Source organism: Pempheris klunzingeri, chromosome 2 (genome assembly GCF_042242105.1).
Source record: "Pempheris klunzingeri isolate RE-2024b chromosome 2, fPemKlu1.hap1, whole genome shotgun sequence".
Classification (NCBI taxonomy): domain Eukaryota; kingdom Metazoa; phylum Chordata; class Actinopteri; order Acropomatiformes; family Pempheridae; genus Pempheris; species Pempheris klunzingeri.
In genome coordinates this window covers 8446008-8472942 of record NC_092013.1, presented here as the reverse complement: position 1 = coordinate 8472942, position 26935 = coordinate 8446008, and the positions used below count along the sequence as shown (strand labels likewise).

Here is a 26935-nt window from a genome sequence, read left to right as displayed (position 1 = left end):
ATGGAAAACTTGTATAAGTGTAAATCTAAATACATTCAGTGTATGTTATTATTGAGCCTGCACCTCACTTATTGTGTTTTCATTCACATGAGAGCGTGCAACGTTGTGGCATACTGTATGGTCAATAAAAATATCCCACTCATCCAGCACTTGTTGACATGGTGACAGTTATGATAAACAGTTATGTAGCCAGTTTTATAATGACTCATGCTGTTGTCAGTGAAAGATGCATTAGTACCTTTGCTTGCAGTCATTGCTTTTGAAAGCTATTGAGTCATTAGTCATTGCTGACCTAAAAAAAAGACCTTGTTTGGTCCAGTAACGCGATATATTAAAAGGCCTCCTGCACACTGGGATGAATAAAGAAAATTCCCGAAGTGAGTCACAAAACACTTAAAGTGCCCCTTCACCTAAAAGACTCATGTCAGAGTAAAACACATGTACTTGGTATCCTATGAAACAAAAGGCCATTGATTTGAAGAATTAGAAATTGTTTAATCATTTACAAGTGTAACTTTCTAAAATGCTGAAACAAAAAAAAACAGCAATGGCTTACAAAAAGCTGCTAAGGAACCACCTTTTCCCATTTAAACCAATTGTTTTTAAGAAGTGAAAGAATGCAAATATAAAATAACAGTGAGTACACAGAATATTAAGGGACTATTGTGACATAAGATTTAAAATGACATTGCAATTGCTAAAATAGTGATCCTAACTGAGGACCACAGATATGTTGCATTTAAGTGATTTTGAGTGACTATAAATTGTTACCTGCACTGTACTACAAAAAAAAGTGATATTGACAAACTGTTAGTCTGTTATTAATGACAAAACATATGGTTCCCGGGGCCCGTAAATCCTGATGAAAGCTATCCTGTGTTAGTGCTGTGTCTGGATCGGGTTAAGGGGTAATTATATGACAGTATAGTTCAGCCCAACTAGTTTCTAGCCTGGAGGAAGCACAGTCACTGCTGACTGTAGTTTCCTGTCCAATAGCTGCAGCACAGAAGTCTGAGGCAAGTATAGAGGGAGTGAAAGACAGAGGAGACGGACTACACAGGAGGGATACTGCTCATTTGAAGAGTTTAACAAGTTTGGGACTACTTTGTTTGCACAAACGCAACAGAAGGTGAGGAAAGCTGCAGTGCAGACAAAGCGTCTTCAGCGAGCTGCCTGCAGGGACACACACACACAAACTTCCCAACATCTGGTGCGCTGGAGGACGGGGCGAGCCGGAGAGAGCAACTTTGGAGGCGGAGAGAAAACTGTCCTCGCTGGAGAAAAATGCATTGAACTGGGAGTTTGGGGCACCTACATGAGCCTAAAAGAGACTCGGTGGTCGTCTGAAGTGACAAGAGTGGAGGGAAAGAGGACGGGAAAGGTGTCGGAGGGCGAGAAGTCCACTTGGAGCGGTCAGAGAATGAATTAGCCACAAGCTTTGGCTGCCCCGTGTCCCAGCCACAGAGAAGGTGAGAGGTTGTTTTCCCGTGCTGTTGTTGTAGATCAAAGCTGGTTATTCTGCAGAATGAATGCTGACAGAAAAAAGAATCCCCACACTGGAGCTCAGCTCGGTCTGAGCATGCAGGGACTCGTTATGGGAAAGCTGGGCGCAGACATGCAATAAAGGTGAACAGAATACGCCCGTTATTAGCTAAGAGAGAGGATAAAATCACTGCAAAATGTACAATTTATTTTAAAGTGTAGACATTATTATTTTTTTTTAAATCTCAGTAAAAGTTCATGTGCAACCCAGAAGCCTGGCACTGGTTTTCTGTGTGGCGTGCGATGCCTTTTTCTCTTTTCCTGAAACTTCTTAAAACTTTTCACAGTTTCAGGCGTATAAAACTAAGTCCACTCTCGTTATTTAAGGGGGACAAAATGTGTCAAATCGAGCGCGAACCGGTTAAACTTCGCTTCATCAAGCGCTTTCGCAAAAACTAAGCTGTAGGTTGTCAAAACTTTTGGGAGACAGCGAGTGCGGAGCTAAACCGCGGGAGCGCGCAAACAGCTGTCCAGCTGAGCAGCTTCGGCTGGGTGGCGCGCGCCAAACACACGTTGGCACGTGACACAAACAATGAACGTATCCCGTCTTCATAATGAGTTCTAGAACGTGGCCGGTGCTCGGCTCTGATTGGCTGATGAAATTCTAAACTATCAGATAAAACACAGCTGAGACCCGATTACAGGTTATTAAGCAAACATGAAGGTTTGAAGAAAGGAGATTATATGTCACTTAGAAAGCAGTTAGTACATCTAATTATACGGCTGTGGTTTTGTGCCAAAAATAACTATTATTTACAAGTATTAGATATTCTTGCTTTTATTTGATTTCAAAGTGGCATGAAATATATATTTTTTTTACATATATCACATTAAAGGTTTAATAGATAATGTTCATCTTTAAAGGGAGTGATGAACAAAATTGTTGCTTTTATTCACCACTATGCACATTTTCTTGTGAGTCAGCATGAGAGACACTATTTGTTAAAGTCACTGAAAAGCTTGGGAACTATTTTTTTTTCATGAATGAATTTCTCCGTCTCTTGACGTTTTCTTTTTTTTCAATGCTCCTTTTGTCACTGTTTCTTTTAATGTTACGTTTTAGCATCGAAGGGATTCATCTTGATTTGCATGTTGATTTAAAGCACCTCGGGACTTTTAAATCAAAGACATGCTGTATATAAATAGATAAGTAAGACTGCCATTGTTATTACTGGCACAACACAAGTTTAAAGAGTTATAAAACTATCAATTATAAGTGGGATATGATTGGGCATGTCTGTTGTGTCACCACTGTTTCATGAAAGCAGTCTGCCCCCTCCTGAAGTATTTTAGAGTAGCTGGGAGGGAATTGTGCTGGTTCAGCCTGACTAAGGCCTATTGACTTGCTGCTCCTTTTGTACATCGATGTGAAATATTTCATGTGACCCCAACAATCATTGCTGTAGTTATATTTTTGGCTATGTCCTCTCTGCGTGTCAGGCACACTCCTTGGCCACTCCACCTCCTCCCATAAGAGCCAGGCCTACGCCCATGGATGAGGAGAGGAGTGCCCCTGCCATCTCCCCGGAGCCGCCTGATGATGGTGACCCCAGTCCACCAGCTGCACAGCCCAGTTCAAACACAGCTTCGACCACAGAGAGTGCAAACAGCTGCCCGAACCCAAAACCCTGTCCTAGTCCAGGTAAGGAAGAAGCTGTGGAAGAAAAAAACCTACATGGGCTTCTCCTAAATGTGGTGTGTAGCTGGTAGTGTTTCTGTGTGTGTGAGCGAGTGTGCTTTTAAAGAACAAGAGACTCTACAAACAGTTATGGGATGGGTCGGGGCATGCCTTTAACAGGCTAATGTTTATAACTATAACCACCAAGTTCAATTAAACCTCCTCTGTTGTTTTTGGTGTGCTTGTGTCTGTATATGTGTGGCTGCCACAAAAAAAGGGGAGGCAGAAAGTAGTTATAGAGAGATTAAAGGTCCCATGATATGCAAAAAGCACTTTTGAATGTCTTTTCAGCATGAATATGTGCCCCCGGTGTACCTACAGACCCTCAGACTCAGACCACCCTCACTCTGTTGCTACTGCTCCATCTTTCAGTAAATGTGTGTGAAAATGCTCCATTTAGATTTGGCTCCCTTTATGATGTCGTAAGAGATCTATTGATCATGTGACCTCCTCCAGCCCTAGTGTGTCCCCGCCCTCTGAAAACCTCCTGAATCCACGTCGCTGTCCACCATTGTTTTTTCCTCACTAACTCCTGCATGTCCCAGGGTCATGAAGATGGTGAAGGTGAGAGCAAAGCAGCAACTTGTTCTGCTCCTCTAAAACAGTGTGTGAAGAAAGAGGCTGCAAACAGCTGCAGGAGCCACGTCTGCTATGAGAAAAGTTGTTTTTTGAACATTAAACCACATAAACATGTTCTAGTAGTAAGCCTTATATGGATGGACTATGGAAGCTTTAAGTCATTCCTAACGTGAAAAGGAGAGCCAGTGGATTGGGGCTGAGAGAGAAGACCTCTCCATGCCTTTTCATTTATGTGAACCTCATTATGGTCTGAGGTTGGCCAGCATGTGTGTGAATAGACAGTTGTATGGAAGGCATTTTCCTTTCTTTACAAGCTATAGGGGACCGTCTTACCCAAAGACAAGAATAGACCGATTTATTCGCCTTTGTGAAAGTGTGTCTAAGGTTGATGTAAGTTTTCCAAAGTGTAATAATCTTGAGTCACTTAAAACTTTAAGACTGCCGATTAGTAATCACTGATGGTAGGTTAAGAAGCTGTGCTCTAGTGACTCCCACTGAAGACTCCCTCTAGAAAAGTCATTGTGTGTTTTTAGTGGATGTCATAGTGATTCATTAGGTAAGAGGCCTTCTCACTGACAGGCAAAACAGTTGAGTACTGAGGAGATTGGAGATCTGTGTGTGTGGGAGACACGACGCCTTGGATGATATGAGGGGTCAGGACCAATGCAGCACTGTGGAACATTTAAAGTCCGCAATAGGACTCCTGGGAATTCGGGAATGAACCTATGACCCTTCCCCTTTGTGTGATTGGTCATGGTAAGGGTTGACTGACACTGGGGCGGGAGCAGTGGGACATGGACCAAATCAGGGCAGTATTGTGCCTGAATGACTCATCCAGGATCAGCCAAAATAATTCGAGTTTTGTCTCTCCTCCTTCGGTGAGAAGACGGCAGCACTGACTGCAGATCAGAGTGCACGTCCTACAGGGTAATTAGGTTAGGTGTGGTAAACAGTTAGGGAAGTGTGCATAGATATAAGTGGCTTGTTGCCATGGGCACTTACCACAAAAATCTTCGATGGTTGATGAGTTCTTTTACTTTTGTTATGCTTTTTAAGGCAAGTCTCAACTCAATCTATTATGATTACTGTATTGAATGTGCGAAAACACAGGATCCACACACGCACATCTATGTTCTCTGTTGCATTGTGGTTTACCATGATGGGTGTAAGTACAGCATCAGATTTGGTGATAATACCTCCGTGAAGAGATTTAGAGTTATTAAATAGAAGGTTTGTGCCTGAACATGTTCTCATAGCTGTGCTTACTTTACCTGTGCTTGCTCTTCAGGAAGCCAATACAAAGTATAACTGTGGCTTCTCCCGCTAAAGTTAGACTGCTTGTCTAGCTGACTGGTCTAGCGTGTGTGTGTAAGTGTGCATGTGTGCATGTGTGTGTAGGCTGAGAGTAGGTAGGTGAGCCAGGGTGGGGAGGAGAAGATTGGTCAGTCTACTGCTGAGGGCAACAAGGCCCTGCTTTCAGCACCCTGCTTCACCCCCCCACCCATCCCTCTACCTGCAGAGTGAAGGGCTCTGGGACAACACAACGGCACATATAGAGGCACATATAACTTAGGCCTGAATCATACCTACGGATGCATTATTAGAATAACAGGCTCCTAGATGACACTTTTTATTCCAATTAAAGTTGCATATCCATTTGTAGCTAAGAACAGTAAAGGTTTTTTTTTTTCTGTAAGGTCACTTACAACAACTATGTCTTTCACACCTGTTACTATTTATCTCCTCCTATTTTTCATGAATGTAGCCAGCAAGCTATCTCGGAAGATACCTTGTACAATTTTAATCATGCCTACTTATTTCTGATCAGTCAACTTTCTCCAATTAGCGGAACCAGACTTATGTAAACAAATCTGAGTCCTTGTATGAAATTCAGTGTAAAGTACACAGACGTATCTTTTTGAATGGCTGTCTGTGGGAAAATTGCTCTCTGGGCTTGGGTAGTTTTTTGTTGCAGTACCACATTTTGCACTGGGGCAAACTAGTACCAACTCTGCCAGCTCTCTTATTCCTTCTTCTGATACGTTCTGTGTAGGGGCAGCACGGTGGTGCGCTGGTTACCACTGTTGCCTCCAGGTTCTGTGTGGAGTTTGCGTGTTCTCCACGTGCTTGCAATCACGTTCAATACAATACAATAGACCTGCAACTAACAATGGCTGTATGAATCTTTCTGTTCAGGCTGGTTGACAGGATATCAAATGGGTGTTGTGATTCATTTCTGTGCTCTGTGTGATGAGTTCGGTTACCCCGCCTGTCACGTGGGTAGCAGTCTTTTCTGCTGTGAGTGAATAAAGCTCTGCTCAGTCATTGCAAGGCCCTTGAATAGAGGTGTATGTGTCGACAGATGTGTGCCTCTCGCTGTTGTGAGTGTTGCTCTCACTCAGGCATGAAGATGCAATGAGGCTGTCTGTTTATATAGGAGCCTCTTACCACCACATGCTAGATTCCCTCATTCTCTTTCACCACCAGCATCTCTCTCACTCTATTTTTTCTCTTCCTTTTTTTTGCCCACTTCTCTGCTTTTGTCTCTGTTTATCTTTCTCTCTGTCAGTCTCTCAGTCAGGGCCAAACAAGAATATCTTTTTATGTTGAAATTTCAATTTGAAAGGGCACAACTTTCATCACCATCAACTATTACCTGCATTATAATCAGTGTCTTAACAAGGTGCAGTAGGTTGGAGCTTGTTGTTGTCAGCAGCTATTGGACAACTAACAATGGTTTAGTTAAGAAAAATGCAGAATTCTCTATTATTTGATGTGTCCGTTTGCTGCTTAACAAGACGTAGTCTTTCCTTGGATAAACAATCTCGCATTAGCTGACCACATCCTTTTAGTTTCAGCCTGGTGGCTTGTAGTTTCCTCAAGGATAAATGGCCGACAGCTGGCAGAAAGTGAACAGTTGTTAGACTATCTCAGTTACACATCTATACACATAATATTTTTCATCTCAAGAGCTCTGAACCTTTCAGATTTGGGGCTGTGATGCACCTTGTCCTGTCAGTCTGTCAATCTAACGTTGGCTCAGGCAGCCAAAGTGCAGAGCTGTCAATAGAAAGATCAGGGTTAGCAGTCAGATATCTTATATAGAACAATTCTTCTGTCTACATCATAGTCTTAACTATGTTTACTTTGTCTTTCTCTCTCTCTTTTCACTCCAGTGTGTAGATGCAGCTTTTTGCCTACTACTTGCTCCTTTTTAGTCCCTGAGGTTTGTTGAGGCTCGTGTCTAATTTGGTTTCTCACAGAGATTGAAATAAACTAGAAGCAATTTGAGGCATTTTTACAGCATATTTGAACTACGAAAATGAGCATTCGCTTTTTTTTCCTTCACCGCCTCGCAAACATTTGAGAAACTGTTGCTGCTGCCACTCTGGTGGCCTTCTCTCTCTCTCTCTCTCTCTCTCTCTCTCTCATCAACTCTCCTGACTCGAGTAGTGTCTCCAAATCCTCACAGCCCATGCCATTTGCTGTTGACAGAGTGTGTCAGCATGATGTGATAGTTCAAATTCCCAAGCAAATTGTCTGTTTCTCTGTTTCGTTGAGACACAGCTACAGCTACAGTTACAGATTTCATTGTTGCTCCTTTAGGTGTGTGATTGAGTCTCTTCCGGTTCCAAGTCTACACTTGTGGCAGAGGTGTTTAGTCAAATGTGAAGCAAATGATATTGAAAAAACATATCATCATACAATAATATATCAAAATGTATTTTTCAATATTCATTTTTTACAGTGGCAGTGATAGGGATATGTCTGAGTGAAGATGAACAGCTGAACTATAAAATGTATGATAAAAAAAATAGATAATAGATAAGATAACAGTGCATTTTAATTGTAGTGTAATTGACATTTTAAATAATTTTATGCCAATAAAATGTGCAATAAAGGGCAGATGTTCACTTTTGTCTCTCTGTTAATTCTGCCGCTATCTTCCTGAGTGGTAAATCCTACTGAAATCTGTTTATCCTAGTATCGTTTATGACCGTTAGACTGTTTGTCCTTAGTTTCCATTTGTTGTACAGTGTGTGTGTGTGTGTGCGTGTGTTTGTGTATCTGGTGGTGTGGTCCCTGTTTCTGGGTTCTTGTGTTAAATGCAGCAGTATAGCACTCAGCTAGCAAAGCAGCTGTACAATATTTTCCCAGGAACCAGAGGAATCTCAGAGACAAAGTAACACAATTAAATTCCCCTTAAGCCTATTCAACAGCAGACAGTTTTTGTCTTTAATGAGCTTACACTGCTTCATTCTCACAGCAGCTATAATCTCTGATTTTGGACATATTCCAATACTGCACTCTCACAGCCCCTCTGTGCAATGTCTGTGTGTGTGTGTGTGTGTGTGTGTGTGTCTGAGTCTGTGTGTGTCTGTGCGTGTTTCTGTGTGTGTGCTTTCAACTTTTGGCTGGATTACAGCTTAATAACCGCCTTTCCTTTCCTTTTCTTTGTGAGTGTCCATGTATGGGTGTGTGTATTTGTTGAGGGATGCAGATAAAAACCACGCTGTTGCTTTAGTCACGTGTTCTTTTCTTTGTAGTATCCTTCGTCCTGGTCAAAACCCCAGCGGCTGTGTGTGTGGTTTCAATCAGTTCCAGTCATTACTGCTGGCCAGAGAGCTGCTACTGCGTCGTCTCCACTAACTCCGCTCTGCTGAACATTATTCTGCTCGGTTGCTCTTCACCTCATCTCATTGTGTCTTCTTTCCAATTCTCTCAACTCTTATCTCTATCTTTGTGTTGTTAGAGATGAGTCAGCAGGGTGTGATTGTGTGCACCCATTTGTGCCTGAATTGTGCATTTTCAAGTAGGGCTGCAACTGTAATGGTCACATATATTATATAATCTGGTAATTGTTTTTCTAATTATTTGATTAATTATGTAGTCTATTAAAGGTGAGCAAATGAAATTGAAAACTACTAAAACTAAAACACAAATAAATCTAACATTATTTTGATTTACATTGCGTTATATTACTTTTATCGCTTTTATAACAATACTATATTACCAATAGATTGCTAATATTGTACTTTTTTTTATATGATATGCTATATCGTAGTATTGTCTTCCATTCTATTACACATACTTCATGGTAATGTTTTATTACTATATAGTGTGTGTGTATTACATATACTGCACATACTGTATATTTTATAAATACATTATAAACCAAATCACATTTTGACTTATATTATACATGTTATTCATACTAATACAGTGTTTATAGTTTACACATCATGGCTGCTGGAGTTCGTGCTTGCTACTAGACTTCTTTTGCACAAATATCTGCACGATTCACTTATATAGTCCCGGTATTGTAGTGCATATGTCACATATAGATTTCGTTTTGTTGTCACCTCTATTTTTTTGTATTTATTTAATTCAAATTTATCTTGATCTGGTCCTCATTTGCTGCTGTGCACTCTGTAACATGTGAATGTCTTTGGGTATCAAGAAATATTATATGATAAACATTTCACCTTATCAACTCATGTGGTGCATTTTGGATGTGTGTTTGCTCCTGTCTGTGGCTGGTAAGGTGCATATGTACTGTATGTCTTTGCCAAAGGGATGTACACACCTCAGAGACCTCCTTTTGTATGCACAGTAGAAGTCTGTGCCTCTGAAGAAATGTTAGTGAAGCTGTAGAAACAGGGTTCACGTAGTTTAAAAGGCAGCAGGTAAACTCAGCTCAGCTCTCTGTTCCCTGTGAACCAACACTCCCCCCTCAGAGATCATACCCAGAGGAACAGCAGGTTGTGCTCCCCTTCAGGTGATCCAGGATATGTCACATTGTTCGCTATCTCACATAACCTAGATGTGTGTGTGCATGTGTGTGTTTCTTCTGTGTGTGTTTGTGTTGTGTTTATGCTAACCATTCCCCTGTGTGATGCATATGTTTTTGTTTTAATGGTTAACTGTTTACCAGGAAAGTGACATTCTTCTGGATCGCCCCTTCAGGGCTTCTGACACGTGTACATGCACCAAATTACAAACATACATGAACATGCACATACATGAAAACACGCACGCGTACACAGTCGAGCATGCACAAACAAATACACATACTCACCCACACGTGTAAAAGCACGGCCAGATCTCCTCAGCGGCTCTTGATTGCTCTGGTCTGATTTGAATTAGAGGCTCATCTTTCTCAGATCTCAGAAATGGCTCTGAGGTCGCGCGGTTTGGTGGTTTGATGCTGATGCCAACATCCAATTGGTTGAAGGCCTGCTTGGATGGCACTAGGGGTTTGGTGGGGATGTGTTTAGCTCCAACAATCGTGGTTTTGAACGTTTACAGAGGGAAAGCTTTGACTGAGTCACAAGACCTACACAGTATTAACCCATAGTACTCCACTGGCTACTACTGTATTGACGTATTGGGAGGGTTCAGTTGACCCCACTTCAGTTGAATGTTGCACTCTTAGTAGGAATATGCAGGTGTTAGAGATATTCAGACACTCGGTGTGTGTATTATTACATTAAATTTTCCAACAAGGGCAGCGCCACTCTGGTGTCCTTGCTACTACTACTACTACTTCTGTCACACTTTTTGTCATACAGCTGTTAAGCTAAATCTGTATTTCTCGGATGTAGCAATAATGGGCTCTTCTTGAAATGATTGCTGTGGAGTCATGGGCCTTACGCTGAAGGAGACTATTCTTTCCTTCCCAGAAGTTTGCTTACGCTGCGCTTACGTGTGGCTTTGATAATGACATAATTGCCCCGAAAAGCAGCTTCCAGAGAATGAGAACAAAACAACATGAGAAAGAGGATGAGTGTAACCGACAAATGCCACCTAAAGCAATTTTTGTTTAAATTATATTACAGATCTCAATATTTTAAAAAAACCCGCCAACTGTCTACAGCCATTAAAGTCAATCGTTGCCCGCCAGCACATAGTGAAATATTAATTTTTATGGTCCATCCTCAATATTTTTATAAAAATGGATACCAGCTGCATAGAACAATGGGCGATTATGGTCAACTGATTAATTTCACTTACATGTGCTAATTGATAACTTATTATAGCAGTATTAAACATGATATTTAAAACAGATAATTAAAATTACATGACTACATATATGGCTGGCTTGGCCTATGGACGGATGAATGGACGGAGTTACAGATATTGTCTTCTCTGAAACCTTTTGAATGCTGACTGTCATCCAAAGAATACAAAAAAAAAGAAGTAAGGATGGAAAGGTGAATGCATGCGATAATAGATAGACATATACACTGCTTACTAGTGACATACATAGCCTATAATACACACACATATTTCTAAAGGAGACATTTGGCAGTGTTGAGGGCAACAGTTCTCACTAGTGGCTTTCATATCTGAAGCCGACTGATTGAGACTAATGGATACAACATGGGCCTTAGAAATTGCTTCCACATGCAGGAGACAAACATGTGTGTGTGGAGAGAGCTGGTAGATATAGGAAGGTACAATTGAAGTATGAGTAAATGTGCGTGTGGTGTTTGTGTACCACTGTCTAATAGAACGGAAGAGCAGGCGCACTTCCCATCCCTTCAGTTCCTGTTTACGTCTCCTCACACACACAGAAATCCCACTACACACAAAAACATTTTCAAATACACACACACACAAACTCATGAAAGGCAAGGTAAACGCGAAACCTCCAATGATTATAACACTGTTCCTGTTCATCAAGGTTAAACCACCTTACATAACCAAGCGATTCAGACCAGTAGGTTTGATATATGTTTTCTAAGAAAATAAAGATAGTGTTCCTTCTGCCAGGCTGAAGGTGCTCTGCGGGCAGGTTGGTAATATTGTAGATTCATCCTGCTTAGCTACACAAAACGGTGGCTCTGGGTTCTCTGTTTCAACATAAAACATTACAAATATTTTTAAAAAAAAAGATTGCGAAAACAAGTACCTCCATAAGTACCATGCACACCTCCTGTCATGTGTTAATGAAAAGTGCAAAGTTTGTCTCCAAATTGTCTTAAGATAAATGCTTAAAAGCATTAATAGAGTAGGTGTATTTGGACTAATATCTGTACATTGATGCAGAATCTGTGGGCAACGGACAAGATTCTTGGTAGCAAATGCATTTGTAGTCTCTGTGTAGTTACTGATAATCAACTGTTAAACTAAGAAAGGTTTTTACTGGGATTTCACTCTTGCACTTTTTGAACAGTAGTTTGATGAAACAAACAGAGATGAAACTGTTTCCAGTGATTGGGACACTGAGCAACAGTCCCTGTGGAGAGCAAAAGAGGTGGAACACAGTGCTATCTGGGAACTCACTGGCAATCATCCGATGACAGTTTAGCTTTTTATTAAGTATTTTTTAAAATAGAAAATTAAAATTCATCTGTTTATAGAGATTAGCCAAAATGCCGTCTGGCCTGGTTATTTGTTATCCATCATCCACATATCTGTTGAATGCAGTGGAAGCTCATAAACATTGGCCCTTGCCGTTGGTTTTTTCAGATTGTATTTGGATAAACACAATATTAGAACCAGTTAACTACTCCGCTCATCCATAGAAATCCCTTCTTTTGTTTTTACTTTGTTTAAATAAACTGGTGACCTATTATTTTGCATCTACAGTTGAGACACCTTTGCATTGGCATTATATATGTTTGGCTGTAAAAGTGAGAATTACTCCATAGAGTTATGCCAAATATGTGAAGGAATTCATTTTTAAGATTGGCGAGGGAATGTGAACTGGAGACGAAGAGAGTGGAAGGCAGGGGACAGGAAAGAGTGGACAGATAGAGAAGTGAGCAAGAGTGGATAGAGTAAATAAACATAGCCGGGAAGTGTTGAGTCCACGCACAGGACGTGGTTTGGTCTGTGTGCGCGCGCGTGTGTGTGTGTGTGTTTATCAAACCCAGCTGGCTCCCATTTGCCCAGGAATGAGTCTGCACCTCTCAGAGGCCCAAGCCTTGCCTGCTTTGAAGGCCTCTGTGTAGTGTGTATGTATATAGGAGTGTGTGTGCATAATAACAGCTTCATTAGAGCGCTGCTTGGTGCCGGTGAACACATAAAACACCTAGACATGTATTTACTGTATGTATATTATGTGCACATCCTCATATGTGTTCATTTTAAACACGCATACACCCACTCTCAAACACAAACAGACATCCCAGCACACACACAGACCCACGCAGATTTCAGGTTTCACAAGCATACACATGGACCCCTAAACAGTCCCAAGGGGTTGGATTTAACTGCTTCCAGATGCAAGTTCAGGACAGCACACACACCAACGTATAAAGACAAAATCTTCTGCTTTGTTGAAGTCAGCAGAACTACTCTGTTTAAATTAATTAAGTGCTAGTGGATGGGAAATGACATGGGAGCAGACATGTTTACTACAAGTGGGAAAACAGCTTGTTGGTGATACCTGATAATATCCACATGGAAAGCAGTTACTCATCCAGGAATGAAAAGCTGAACCTCAAAACCTTCCAAATAAACTTAACAGAAACATAAAACTTTGTGGTCTTACAGAAAATTGTTTTAAAGTTTGTTTGTTTTTTAAAATTGTCTTTGCATGTGTTTGTTTTTCTAGATGTGGCCCATACCTATACTGAGCCCCTCATATTGAGGTTAAATGGCACCCCAGAAAGGCTGCTCAGCGATGATGGAAACAAGTGGAACAGCAGGCTCTCACACACGGAGCTCACAACACCCGGCAAGAGTATCACATGTGAGTAAATAGCACCCTGAGGTCTGTGCATTCACACATAGACACACAGACTCAGAGGGACTGGTGAGTGTTTTATTTCCATTACCGATCACTGGTCTGATGAGTCACATTGTCCTGACCTTTAACAAACACATTTGCACACCCTGAAGAAATAGGTCAGGTAATCAAACACACAGACAGAAATATCTACATTGTCAGCTAAGTAGGTTAAGTTTCTGACTTCTCAAGACAAGTAAGCCTGCGCCCAAATCTCCACACTTGAAATGAGTCACCTCCTCTTTTCTGTTTCCCTCTGCTTCTCTGCATTCTGTCTGTCTATTGTTGGGACTGGGACAGTCAGTTTATCTCCATTACAGCACTAGGTGAGTGTGACTGGCACTGTGGCGTTTACCTCCATTTCACAGTCTCGTTTAAGCATTTACAGGACGTCTTGATATCAGTTTCATCAAAATAAACACCTTAAAAAAGGGTGATGATCAATAGAGAGCTGATGGTCTGTCACATCCAGGCTAGCTGGTCCCATCAGTTTCATTACCCTTAATGCTCCCTCTTGAAATTTTAGATTTGTTTCTGGGGTTTATTATCCAAAGGCTATTCTAAGATACATAAGTAAGTGTCTGCTAAAGTAAATGCGATTAGTATTTTCAAAAGTCCAACAATGATTCATTTGTTAGCATTCACTAAAACTACAGCCCATTGATTTAGACTCCCTTGCCCATGATATCCACCCACATTCACATCACCAATGTCATCTTTCCAACATTTAGCCTATTTAAAACTATTTAAAACAATATCAATGCTAACCAAGTTATCACAGTATCCTTGGTTCGAGTCCAGTCAGAGACCATTGTTACATGTCATCGATCCCTCTCACTCGACACTTTTGATCTTCTCTCTACTGTCTGTACATAGAATAATGGAAAAATTATATTACAGATTAAATTTATATCTATTTTAGATAAAATATGAAGAAAAAAAAACACATCTATGCAGGTTGTCCCTCCCTGTTCATTCGAATGGTTCAAGCTCAACGGCCTTGGGCTCGTGGGAAATGGTTGTTTAAAACAAAAATATTAAATGAAAAACAATAATAACTAATTCTAACTCTGCTTAGACATAAGCAGGGTTTTGAGCATTTGAGCAGGGTTTTGTTCCAGGGCTTGATTTTCAGAAAATTGCATTATTACAAATGTCAATGAGATTTTCAAGGAGATATTCAAACTTCTGCAACACAAGCCAGAAGTTCTGATTTTACATGGACTCTCTCTTGTGCAAATTCCTTTTTGACCAATCCACTCCAATAACATTTCTCATTGCTGTGACTTAAAGTAGCTCCTGTTGTTGGCAGTCGTTCTGGAGTAAGCAAATTGCAGGAGGAGAGTTGAATGTGTCTCATGTTGTGTGTGCTTTATTTACGCTCGGCTCTCAAAGTCTAAATTGCTTCCCAGAATCTCCAGCTGTCCAATCATTACACTTCTCACTGGGTGTATCAGCACCTCTCAACCTCAATTTGCTGCTGAGGAGTGTCACAACACCTGGAATTTCTCCTTTCAGAGTCATATCGCTAACTGCCACCACCCATTTCCCTCCCTCATATTACAAGTCCAGCAATTATGTCTCAGCCTGGGAGAGGCTCTCTTTCACTCTCCTTGATGTGCCATCGCTCCAACCCTCTGTATCAAAGCGAAAGGTTATGCAAGTATTCTATATCATTACCCCACCGCATGTATTTTTCTTGCTTTTACTCCAGTGTGAAAAAAGTAGAACTTCAACCTAATTGTCAAACTAGTTCTGCTATGTCATTTATTCGCTTCGAAGATCAAACTTCACAATAATGACACCCGCAAAACTCTAGGTTGTCTCAATGGCTGGTCACTGACCTAAAAGCACTGTAAAAATTTTAGATGCGCTAGAGTCGTCTAAATTTGTGCTTCCTGTCATTCAAAGAAAAGGGGAGAGGGATTGTGGAAGAGAAAGGAGGACTTGGGGAGTGAGATGACGGTTGAGTAAGCTGACACCTGAGCATGTGTTAGAAAGCTACGCGCATTTTTCCTGGAATCCAAGGCCAGCCGTGGGTGACACAACACACAAACACACAATCCTGCCCCATTGTAAGAGCTAGTTTGTGGTAACTGAATAACCAGCAGTTCAGTCAGGAAATGGATAAGTAGGTGCATGCTGTGTTTTGACTTAAGTAGGTGTGTGCATGTCTGCTGTCTCACTCTATGTTTGTGCCTCTACTGTACCTGTCTTGACTGCTGTGTGTCTATTTTCAGCCCCAGGCTCAAAGACTGAGTGGTTTGGGTTTGATTTTCTCCCTGCCTCTCTCTGCTTTATTTTACATCCCAATAAAACCTATGAAATCCACCAGCTCCATATGCTGTGCAGGGAGAGTTATGCAACTACAGTAGGCTTGGACAAAATGTACCACCATGCACACCAGCCCTTACTGGATTTTCATTTGCCTTCATGTGCCTCCTCCTTTCATCCATAGCTTCCTCCCTCTACATCTTACACAATCACACATGTGTTCATGGGACATGAGCCTCAAACTAAATGGTGCTGAGTTCTAAACTTTATCCCTTCCTCAGGTGAATGTGAACAGCTTATGCCTGTCTGCATGAGGATTTGTTTGTCTTTTGCTCTTTGCCTGCATTGAGCCTCATAAGCCACTGTCGGCCTGAATGCAGTTTAAATATGGTCTGTGTCAGGTCTGGGTCCGCAGCCAATCAATCAATCATCATGTGTTTCTGTGGCTTCATAATGAGTGTGAACACATAACGAAATAGCTGTGACTCAGGTCTGCGGTGAGGTCATGCCTGTGTGACATCTGTGAATTTGTGTGCGAGTATGTTTGTGAGTGAGATTGTGAGAAAACAGAAGCGAAAACCGACAGTCGCTCAACCCGTATGTTCTGTCTCGCAGTGATGACATCAGAGCTGCAGTATGCGTCTGGCCCTGGGCCTATGACAAGCTGTCTGAGAACAATGTGCAGAGAGAGCCGTTAACATATGTGAGCGTGTGTTTTGACCTGAGTCGAGCACACACTCCTTGTCAGTGATGTCATGAACACACTGCTGTCTTTGACGTCACAGTCACAGCAGGATACACATGTTCACAGATGTTGAACCGCTTGCACTCTTTTGGACTCATGAGGAAAAAATGACACATGCAATTCATCACTGACAGCATCACAGTAGCATTCATGGCACTTCCACTTTATTTATTTTTATCAGTCTGGAATATTTTCATTTAATGAAATGAATATAAACAAGATAGAAGGCAGACGTTTTTACCCATGTGTGAATGAGGGCATGAAAGTGTGTGTGAGGGAAATGCTGAGTAGAGCTGTTTGTTATTATCTTGTCATCAAAGGGGAGGGGTGTGCTGTGTGTTGTTGGTGGGAAATCTAACAGGACTGTGACATTGCCTTTAATTAGAAACCAGTCACTGTGCAGAAACTGTTTTCCATCTCCGTTGCAAAGCCTTAAGTCTCTCTTTCCTTTTCTATCAGTATTCCAAGATTATATGAATTTCTCTTTGTTGGTCACATTTAAACACACACACACACACACAAATTTGTGTCACCGGGACACAAAGCCGAGTGTCCGAAAATCCAGCTGTGTGGGAAGTGATGAGTCACAGGGGTTATGTCAGGGGTCATCTGTGAGTGAGATGTTTGGTTGATGAGTCAGGTCAGGGATTAGTGATGCAGTGTGTCATGCTGTTCAAGTTCACTGTATCTCCCTCTTTTCTTCAAAATATAGACCAAGCCCTCTGAATTTTGCACAAATTAGCAACAAAGTAAATCAATTTAAGTGGTTTTCCAACAGCTGGGTTGAAGAGAATAAACTGAATGTCAAAAAAAAAAGTAAAATGGATGAGATTTTCCAGAATGTTTTGGGCGAGTTGTTATTGTGTTTTTTGCGTCAGCTAAAGTCATATTTCAGGTTTTCATGCAAACACACAAACAAAGAAATGTTCTTGCCAAATTACAAAACAAAACGCAAAAGACTAATGCTCATGCACAGCTGTGTTTTTCCTGTTATAGAAAAAGCTCTTCTGCCAACATGTGCAGGCACGAACACATCAGTCAACGTGCAGTCAGTTGACTTTGAGTGCTAAATGATCTAAATGATTTGCATTTTATGCTATTTGTTTTATTTGTTGATTAGATTTACGATCATGTAAGCATGTGAATTAGCAGTTATCACACTCTTCTGTATTTAGACTGGAAGTTTGTAGAGTTTCTTTGGGTCTTAATATCTATATTTAATTTCACAAAAAAGTAAATGAAGCATTTTGATGAATATATGGTTGCTCACCTTTCATGTTAAAGCACTTCATACTAATTATAGACTAATTCTATAATCCAGATGTACTGTAACCAAGTGCACTGTTCAAATGAAACCTTAGCATGGGAGCAAACAGGTCTTTCTTGCCCACTAGTGCTGGCAACTACTGTTTTCTTTAAGGATAAGAACAGTGTTTGGTTATTATACTTGCTATTCAAAGGTTAACTTGGGTTATTTTCAGTTTCAGGTGATTGTTTGGAATCATGAGGATTGATTGGGTTCAAAATACACACAACTGAGATTATGTCACTCTACTTTGTTAGAAGTGCAGCTCTCTAGTAAATCCTCAAGGGTCAAAACATGCTCCAACAGCTAAACCTAAAAAGCAATTCAAACATGTCATTTTAACACAATGAGCCTTAATCAGACTACTGTCTACTGTACCTCTTTAAACTTGTCTTGATAAGAACTTTTTTACTGAGATACTCTGTTAAACTCTGTAGTCTCATTTTAAATGATGGGATACTATATATCACTATTTTGATGTCTTTAAAGTACTAAAAGTGTAAAAAAAAAAAAAAAAAAGACGTAGGTGTTGTTTGTACAACAAATTTACCTTAAATTTGAAGCAAAGTTCTAATTTTTCCTGCTCACACCTAATTTTGAAGTCTTGTGCAGTCACTGTAGTGGGTAAGTGCAACTAAGGGTTGTCGTGCAGTATAGCTTCCACAAATGGTGGTGAAATCTCATTGGAAACTGTTTAAAATAACATTATGCAGCACCAACTTGTCATTTTCCCATTGTCACAGTTTTAGCAGTTAACACTTAGACTTAAGCCCACAATTAAAAACAACCCAACCATGCATTCTGGTTTTTGGGGAAAATAGATGTTTTACAGGCATCTCAAAATGGTTAAAATCTTGTGTGATTTACACAGTAAACAATCACATTTTACAGTTTGGTTTTGGCATTTGTTAGCGTTTAGAATCAGTAAAAAATATTTGGTTGGACACAGAGATACTTTGCTTCTGCTCTTTTGTACCTGATAATGCAAAAATATGTACATTTGCGTAAAGTTAGTATGAGGGTGCAAGTATCATCCATCCATCCTTTTAACTGTGTTGTTTATTAATTAAGTTGTATTTCAGAATGCAAACTTGGTCAGCGTTTTTTATGACATTATTCTCATGTGTCTATATAGTTCAACACTTTCAACACTTTAACCTACATAGACAGACAAACTGCACCAGAGGAGACGGTAGGATAAAGCAGCTGGAAAGGAGACAGACAGACTTCACCGTCATTCTGGTGACTCATTCCAGCAGAGGATAAGTATAGAGAGACAGATGAACAGCAGTTCTCTGGTCTGGGAGGGAGGTGTGTAAGTACAGGGTAGCTGAGAGACGCCAGGAGAATAGGAAGAGGTGGAGGTGTGTGAATAAGGTGGGGGGTGGGTGTGTGTGTGTGTGTGTGTGGGGGGGGGGTGACTCACTCGCTCACAACTGCGCAGATATACATGTAGATACGCACATCGTGCCAGAGGTCGCGGGACCCCCAGTGGCCAGCACTGCAGCGTTTTCCGCACACACGCATGCTCTGCGGTTTCCCAGTCTCATCATGTTAATCCCACAGTCATTTGGCTCTTTATTTGCTGTTATTTTTAACTAGCACCACTGCTGAATCATTGTGTTTATGAGTCACACCCATTCATCCTCCTGGTCCAAATATGCTCAACCAGCAGCCCATTTCTTCAACTTTTTCTCTCTTTCTCACTCCATCTTTCTTCCTTACTTTCTTGATCTCAGACAAAGGGACCTTGTGTTTTTTCTGTGCGTGTGTGTGTGTGCATGCGCATAAGTGTGTGTCCACACATGTTCTTGCATGCATATATTTGTGTGTGTGAGTGGGCCTAACCTCAAGCTCTGTTTGGAGACAGTCCTTACTCCCCGTCTCTCTCTGTCTGTCTGTTTGCCTGCCAGATCCGCCTATGTACTGTATTCATACACTCACTCACACACACACACACACACACACACACACACACACACACACACACACACACACACACACACACACACACACACACACTCACAAGAAGCAGGAATTTCTCAACAACTCACAATCCCCTGGACAATACAGACCTAACGGGAATACTGAAAAACTGTGCACAGCCCCCCTCCCCTCTCTCTAATCCCCTTCTTCTCTTACCGACCTACATCCTGGCCAGCTCAGAGCATTAAAATACGGTATTGTGTGCAAAAAGACTAAAAGGGAGCAAAAGGGAAGAGAGACAGAAAGGGATAAAGGGAGGACACAGAAAGGGAGGAGATGAAGTCGGGGAGAAAAGAGGAAGAGAGAGAGAGACATAACACAGGAGACCAGCAGGTATTGACTTTTGACATACTTTAGAGGAGAAAGTATGGCTCTTTCTCTCTGGCCCTACACATGCACGCACACCTACACACTCATACACACACACACTGGCCCTGCAGCCTGCCAAACATCTGGAGCAAAGTTAGAAAACGCTGAATGAAAGAATCTTTAATAACACTGGATTGGTTGTGTGACCACGGCCATCAGCCAATCAAAACAGGCCTGGATGGGTTATCTGTCTCAGAGCGGTTATCGAACGGACGCTTTTACTGCCAGTCGTGTTTCATAGCTAGAGCTCAGGACCACACTCTGTTTGCCTCTCAGTGCAACTGTGTGTGTGTGTGTGTGAGAGAGAGAGAGAGCGAGAGAGAGAGAGAGAGAGAGAGAGAGAGAGAGCTACAGTTTCTGCTTTGATTTTCTGTGGGTCTGTTGTACTTTACCCTGCCCTGTTAAGTCTCACCACACCTCTCTACACCATATGCTTTCAGGTCAAGAAAATATTTAGGGCCTCAATAGGATGGTATTAAATACTACCATAATATATAAAAACCAGGCTTCCATTTTATTCTTCTTTTCAGCGCGTGTGTTTGGTTTGGCAGCCGAGGTGTGCTTTTCTGCCTCCCTCTCTCTAGCTGAGTAGTTAGTGCTTGGTAGCACTTGGAGGTAAAATATACTGAGCGGTACGTTGAACCAAATGTTACAAATGTGCATGTGCTCAAGTGTTTGTGTTTGTAGTCTATATGTTGTATCACAAAACAGCATTCTTCCAAGAAATCAGGTACTGACAGGATGGGTTTTTTCCAGAGATAAATACTCCCCTTTCCGCTCTCACACTCTTTTCATTTATCCTGTCTTTTTTTCCTGAAGTCTTTTTGTAGTTGTGTAAGAGTCTAGACGAAGGATCAGGGGTCAGTACAGTAAATACATAGCTCTTCCCATGAGCTATTGCCTTTGGGGTTGGCTTTGTAATTGGACTCCCAGAGCGTCTCTCTCAGTGACGCTGCATCAGCACAAGTCTGCAGACACGCTGAGAGGGACCCTGCCACAATGCTGGCAGTGATCAGCTGCATTGTCACACATGCTAGCTGTCCTGCTCTCACCTTATATACAAATCTCTGTCCCAATAAAATGTTATAAAATGTAAAAAATATATAAATGCTTTTTTTCAATACTCAAATTTATGTATATTGAAAGCACCACTGGTCATTGTAATTGTTCCTCCAGGCCATACTGGCTGCATGCAGATCCCTAATTAAAGCCAAAGTGATTATGATGAGACAGCAGTCTCAGTTTGACAAACCCAGAAGAGTCTTTGTGTTCCTACACTGCGGCTCAACAAGGAAACACTGTCTGTTGACACACAGTGAGGTCATTTCATTCAAAAGCCCACCTAAACCGCATACCATGTATCCAGTTACCAGACAGCACCTATCCTGTCATCCTGTGCCACACCCCAGTGGACATCGCACATCACCCGAGCGCTACCAAGCCAAGTTTCACAAATAATTTAATAATAAAATAATGATTTCATACAACAAATATATTGCACCATCACTTCAAAAGATAAAAAAACAAGTGGAAAGCAATTAACCTCATGCTTTGGGGCAAGATAAACACTATTAAGATGATGGTAACCCTGCAATAATGTTTATTCCAGATAAGATAAAGAAATGACATAATCAAATAGTTGAAGATTACTTCAAAAAGCCAAGGATTAACTTTGGAAAAAAATGTACACCCATGATGGGAGGGTTGGGATTGGGAGTCCCAAATATAATACATATACAATTTAATATTCGAAATGGCCACATTTTCTTCTTCTGTTCTTTGGATTTGACAGACTAGATGCTACAATGATGCATTGCTGCTGTCTATGATTCCTTTTGATAGTTATCTATATTTTGTTATATAGTCTAATACTATATTTTACATTTTAGTCCAGTGATCCAGATTGAGTAAAGGACACAGAGCAAAAACATTTATATGTGAACGCAGTGACAGGAACATTTAACAGCAGCACCGCTAATCTGACTTGACTTGAATTAATATTAATTAAAAAATGTTTATTTCCCACCGCCTATGGTTAATTAATGTACTTTTGTCCCTCCCCAGCTCAGCCAGCAGCCAGATCTACGCCTATCCACCACACCCAGCCATGTCGGACACAGCCCAGCAGCCAGCTGCGCAACGGAGCCAAGCACCATGCACACACACACTCCCCTCACACGCACTGTCCGCATCACACGCACACGTCTCACACACACGCCCTCCAGTCCAACGGGATCAGGAATGGGGGCCCTCATGAGCATCCTAAGCTGGGCTCTCTCCCGAGAGGCGGCTCATCCACCTCCTCGTCCTCTTCAGCAGGACCTAAACACACCAAGAAATTGCAGTCCAACCCCTCCATCACCTCCCAGAGCAGCAAGAGGAGCAAGAGCAGCTCCAAGAGCAACAGCTCCCAGATCCCTACAGAGGCACAGGACGGTGAGATACGGCTGGAGAGGGAGGGATGCGTAGCAAGGTTCAATATCCACAAAAAGGTTTTTCCATATGTCTGGTCAGAAGATTGGAAATCTAACAAACAGCAATGGAATTTACTGATTTATTTGTAATTTGTAAATTGTTGCCATAAATTAACATTAACAGCTCTGTTGAAGAGTGTGTTCTGTACTGAATGTAAATTGCATTTATCTTTACCAACTACACATGGTAATGGCAACAGAAAATCATAAACCAAAGTAGAAATTAATGAAAATATCTCAGTATATTAACCTTCTCATTCCTTCAGTCACTGCTGATGAGCGATGTCCTCTGTTGCCTGCTTTGAAATACAGGTCTGTTCCACCACCACGACTTGAGTGGTTTTATCAACTTTTGCATCTTTAAAAGGAAGCAAGTTCTATCCAGCACACTTGAAAAGCAATAACAAAGTACAAATAGCATGGTATTTATCATTTCCACCTCAAGGTAACTGTTCTATGGTGAAAGACACCGTCTTTTCTTTTGACTAATAATTACAAGCACAGACAGTCATGTCTTCTACGTGACTAATGCTGATACTTAGAGCTCAACAAAGAGGAGAGTGGTTCTGTGGCTGAGCGGAGAGGTAAAGATAACAGGCTTATTACAAAGGGCGATTTAGTTAAGACCAGAAATTAGTTTTTCCTACTCCCTATTAAAGAGCAGATGTTGTAAGTCAGTGTGTTAATGCCACCAGGCCACTGGCTGTCCTTAATATCTGGCCTGGCAATGTTTTCTTGCGAACTAATTACTCAGTCATGTTCCATGATTTCTGGTGTATATAGAGACAAAATATGGGATGAAGGAGAAAAAGAAAAGAAGCATATGTGACTAGAATACAAACTGGTAATACAAGAAAAGAAATATGAATGGTGAATGTTAAGAAACCCACTCACTCTGCCTGTCTGTCTCTCTTTCTCTCCAGACTGCTGTGTTCACTGTATTCTGGCGTGCCTCTTCTGTGAGTTCCTAACTCTGTGTAACATCGTGCTGGACTGTGCCACCTGCGGCTCCTGTGCGGGGGACGACTCGTGTTTCTGCTGCTGCTGTGCGACGGAGGAGTGTGGCGACTGCGACCTGCCCTGTGACATGGACTGTGGCATCATTGACGCCTGCTGCGAATCTGCAGACTGCCTGGAGATCTGTATGGAGTGCTGCAGCCTTTGCTTCTCCTCCTGAGGCCCCAACCCACCATCACAGGGGGCAAAGTAGATCTGCTGCACACTCCTACAGGCCTCAACTTCGACGAGTGTCTTATCAGAAAGACCTTGAGTCTTTGTTGCCTGGGCTCTGTGGTTTACACTATATTGGCTGGCTGTGTTGGCTACACAATATGTCCAATGTTTCTTACAGGGTTTGCCAAGCAAAAGATGTGACCTAATGCTGAGATTGGTCATTAGTGAATTCATCCTTCCCTTATTGATCAAATGATGGGACAGCAGTCTCCCCTGCCTTGTCTTTGCTGTTGGTCCATTACTACACAGCTGGGTGTTTGGTTCAGAGTGGGTTCCAGCTGTGGTCCACGAGTGTCTGCCATGCCGTGCAGTCCAGGCCTCTGGACCCTCACAGAACAAGCTATTACTACAATGGAGCCCCTTGTGCCATCTGAATGACTGGAGTTCTCCAAGCATGAAAAATGACCTCCAAAGGCAAATGAGAAAATGGCTCCATTTAACCGGATTTTAGTGTTTCTGTAGATAAGAGCAGCAGCATAATAGGAAAATGGACGCTCAGATCTCGTAGAAATGTAGTCTGTCCTCCTGTCTTTGGCAAGGTTAAAGTCGTCCAGTTTGATTGCATACCGTGGCCTCTGTGACACACACACCCTTAGTGGAGGACGTTGAATCCACTGCTGTCGTCCTTGTTGCAATGTACAAGATAAAGAAAACATTAATGGTGGCTTGTGGCAATATTACAGACACATTTCTTTTGTTAATATGCACTTCACTTAACGGACTTATTCAGAGAAGAACCATGAGGGCGTCATGCATCAGCCTGAAGATGGGTCCCATAAGATGAGTAGTGTAAATGATGGACATCACAGAGCGAATAGTTGAAAGCATCACTCATGGACAAATTCTTTAATCTAACATGTGAAGGGAGCGAGTTCTTGATCAAAAGTCTCTCCTCGTTTAATGTTTCACATCCTGTTTACTTTTCCATTTTTTATTTTAAGAGGCTTTCGCTGTATTCAGTGAATTCTTTCTCGACTGAATGGGTAGGACTGGTAAAAGACTGGTAGAGGATTGGAAGGCATCATCTCTTTTCTAATAAATTTCATTTTTCTTTGTCGTTCTTGCTATGTGAACAAATGGCCTTGGCTTAGCTTAAGGCCTGAATTTTCAAGTCGATTCCTCGCCTTTGCCAAATCTCTATTAATCCTTGTTTTGTAGATTTTAGTTAAGATATTTGCATTTCTCCTCCAATGTGAAAATCACATTTCTGTCTTATCGGGTTTTGCCGGGCTCTCAGCAAAGCAGACATTGCTCAACATCTAATTTAATTCCTTGAGTGAAAATCTCATGACATTATGCTAAGTTAGATCCATATGCTCGTAGTATGAATGGTACGCTTTTGATAACAGGCCCGCACTCTCATATGCTCAGATTCATACCTTCTCCAACCCAATACCTCTCGAGATTTCACCTAGATCTGTTGTGCATTTAAAAATGACTTGATACAAATCTCTCTCCTCTCTGATCAAATACTGTTTGTGCAATCCTTTTTTCTTGGAAATACCAAAGAGTTTTCCTCTTACTGGACCTTAGTTTCTAGACCTATAATTACTTGTACATTGAAGGGTTTTTGCTATGCTAATGTGGCTGTGGTTGATTAAACCCTATTTTAAGGGCTGATATATAACACTGATGATTAAGAATATACGCTAAGGCTGTAAATCAACCTGATAACACAGAAGCAGAAAATGCAACTTTTTGCAAATCAACTAATGCAACTTGAGAAGATATTATGACTTTTCATGTCTGTTTAACTCAGATAGGATGTGTTTCAAATTCTGGGATATGTTCAAACTCAACTGAGACAAAGTCCTGGAGAGCCCTGGAAAACAATGCAATTCTTTACAAAACAATGAGATTTATGAAGGGAGAACTGGATTATATAATATTATGTATGGAAGTGATAACTTCTTTTGTTTGGATTTACAAGATATTCCAAGTGCAGATTCTGACAATGGTGCTTCATCTCGGGACATGTTCTGTGTCACCAGGAATAGGAATAAAAGGAATAGGAGTGCTGGATTGAGGGGCAAGGCTAACCTATATGAGACTGAAACCAAAGTAACACTTACTCAGTAACACTGGCTAGTAAACAACAGAAGTTTTGTACCACTGGATTACAGTTTGTACACAACAAGCCTACAGAATCGACACGCTACTGCCAGCAGAACTGGTCTCCACTGTCATTAATGGTACGGCTCCTCTGCCTGTCCGCAGGCCGTATTAAAATAGACAGGTCACCCTGATTTCATTCAGACTGCTTTGTCTGAATATGAATGCATATTATGATATGTTTCCTACTGACTCATTCCACTGCTAAAACAATAGGTTCACTGTTTATCAAACCGACCCGATTTACATGTTGTTCCCTATCATTACTACAACCCCACTCAATCCAACTCAAGTTTCAAGATTCTTACAGACTCTGCAATCTTTTAGGTCTAAACCCACTTTCCATAAGTGGGAAGCTCACAGACAGGCTTATCTGTTTGTGTCTGTTTTCTGTTAGCATAGATGTAAGTGGGAAATAAAGTCAATAAAAAGCCCATCGGTGACAGACAGCATAGGTTTGCAACTCTCTTTTGAGCAGTTTATCATATAAACATGTCTGACCCTCCTGTGAAATTCTTGTTTCCCAAAAGCAGTTTCACCTGAGTTTCTGAAGAGTCTTGTTGGACTGTAAAGTGCAGTGAGAAGGTGCAGCAGTGGTAAGTCTGTCAATACTACAGCTAGGTTTAGCCATGTAACATAAATCATGTGAAACAACATTTTGATAAGGGCTTGGCTGAAAAACAGTGAAAACACCATTCAAGTTTAATTTAATGATGTTGGAATAATTTTTTATATCTTAGTCATTAAATGCTACTTTATGTCTATACTGAGAGTGCTTCACAATTTGTGGAGAATCGAAGAAGTCTGGAGGGGTAGAAAACACTAACTGGTTGGTGTGGAGACGGATAATATTGTCTAGATGTAGAAAGTCCCCAGATGAACACCAGTCTTGCGTTTA

The 26935-nt window shown here is 41.3% G+C and overlaps 1 protein-coding gene across 1 annotated transcript; it reads left to right on the top strand.

Moving 5' to 3' along the window:
* The first annotated feature begins 1391 nt into the window (after positions 1-1391).
* mdfi (MyoD family inhibitor) lies at positions 1392-25854 on the top strand. Its single transcript, XM_070849578.1, has 5 exons — positions 1392-1469; positions 2983-3184; positions 13365-13502; positions 22283-22654; positions 23616-25854. The coding sequence occupies exons 2-5, from the start codon at positions 3034-3036 to the stop codon at positions 23867-23869; spliced, it is 915 nt and encodes a 304-aa protein (XP_070705679.1). The 5' UTR covers positions 1392-1469; positions 2983-3033; the 3' UTR covers positions 23870-25854.
* Positions 25855-26935: the final 1081 nt, after the last annotated feature.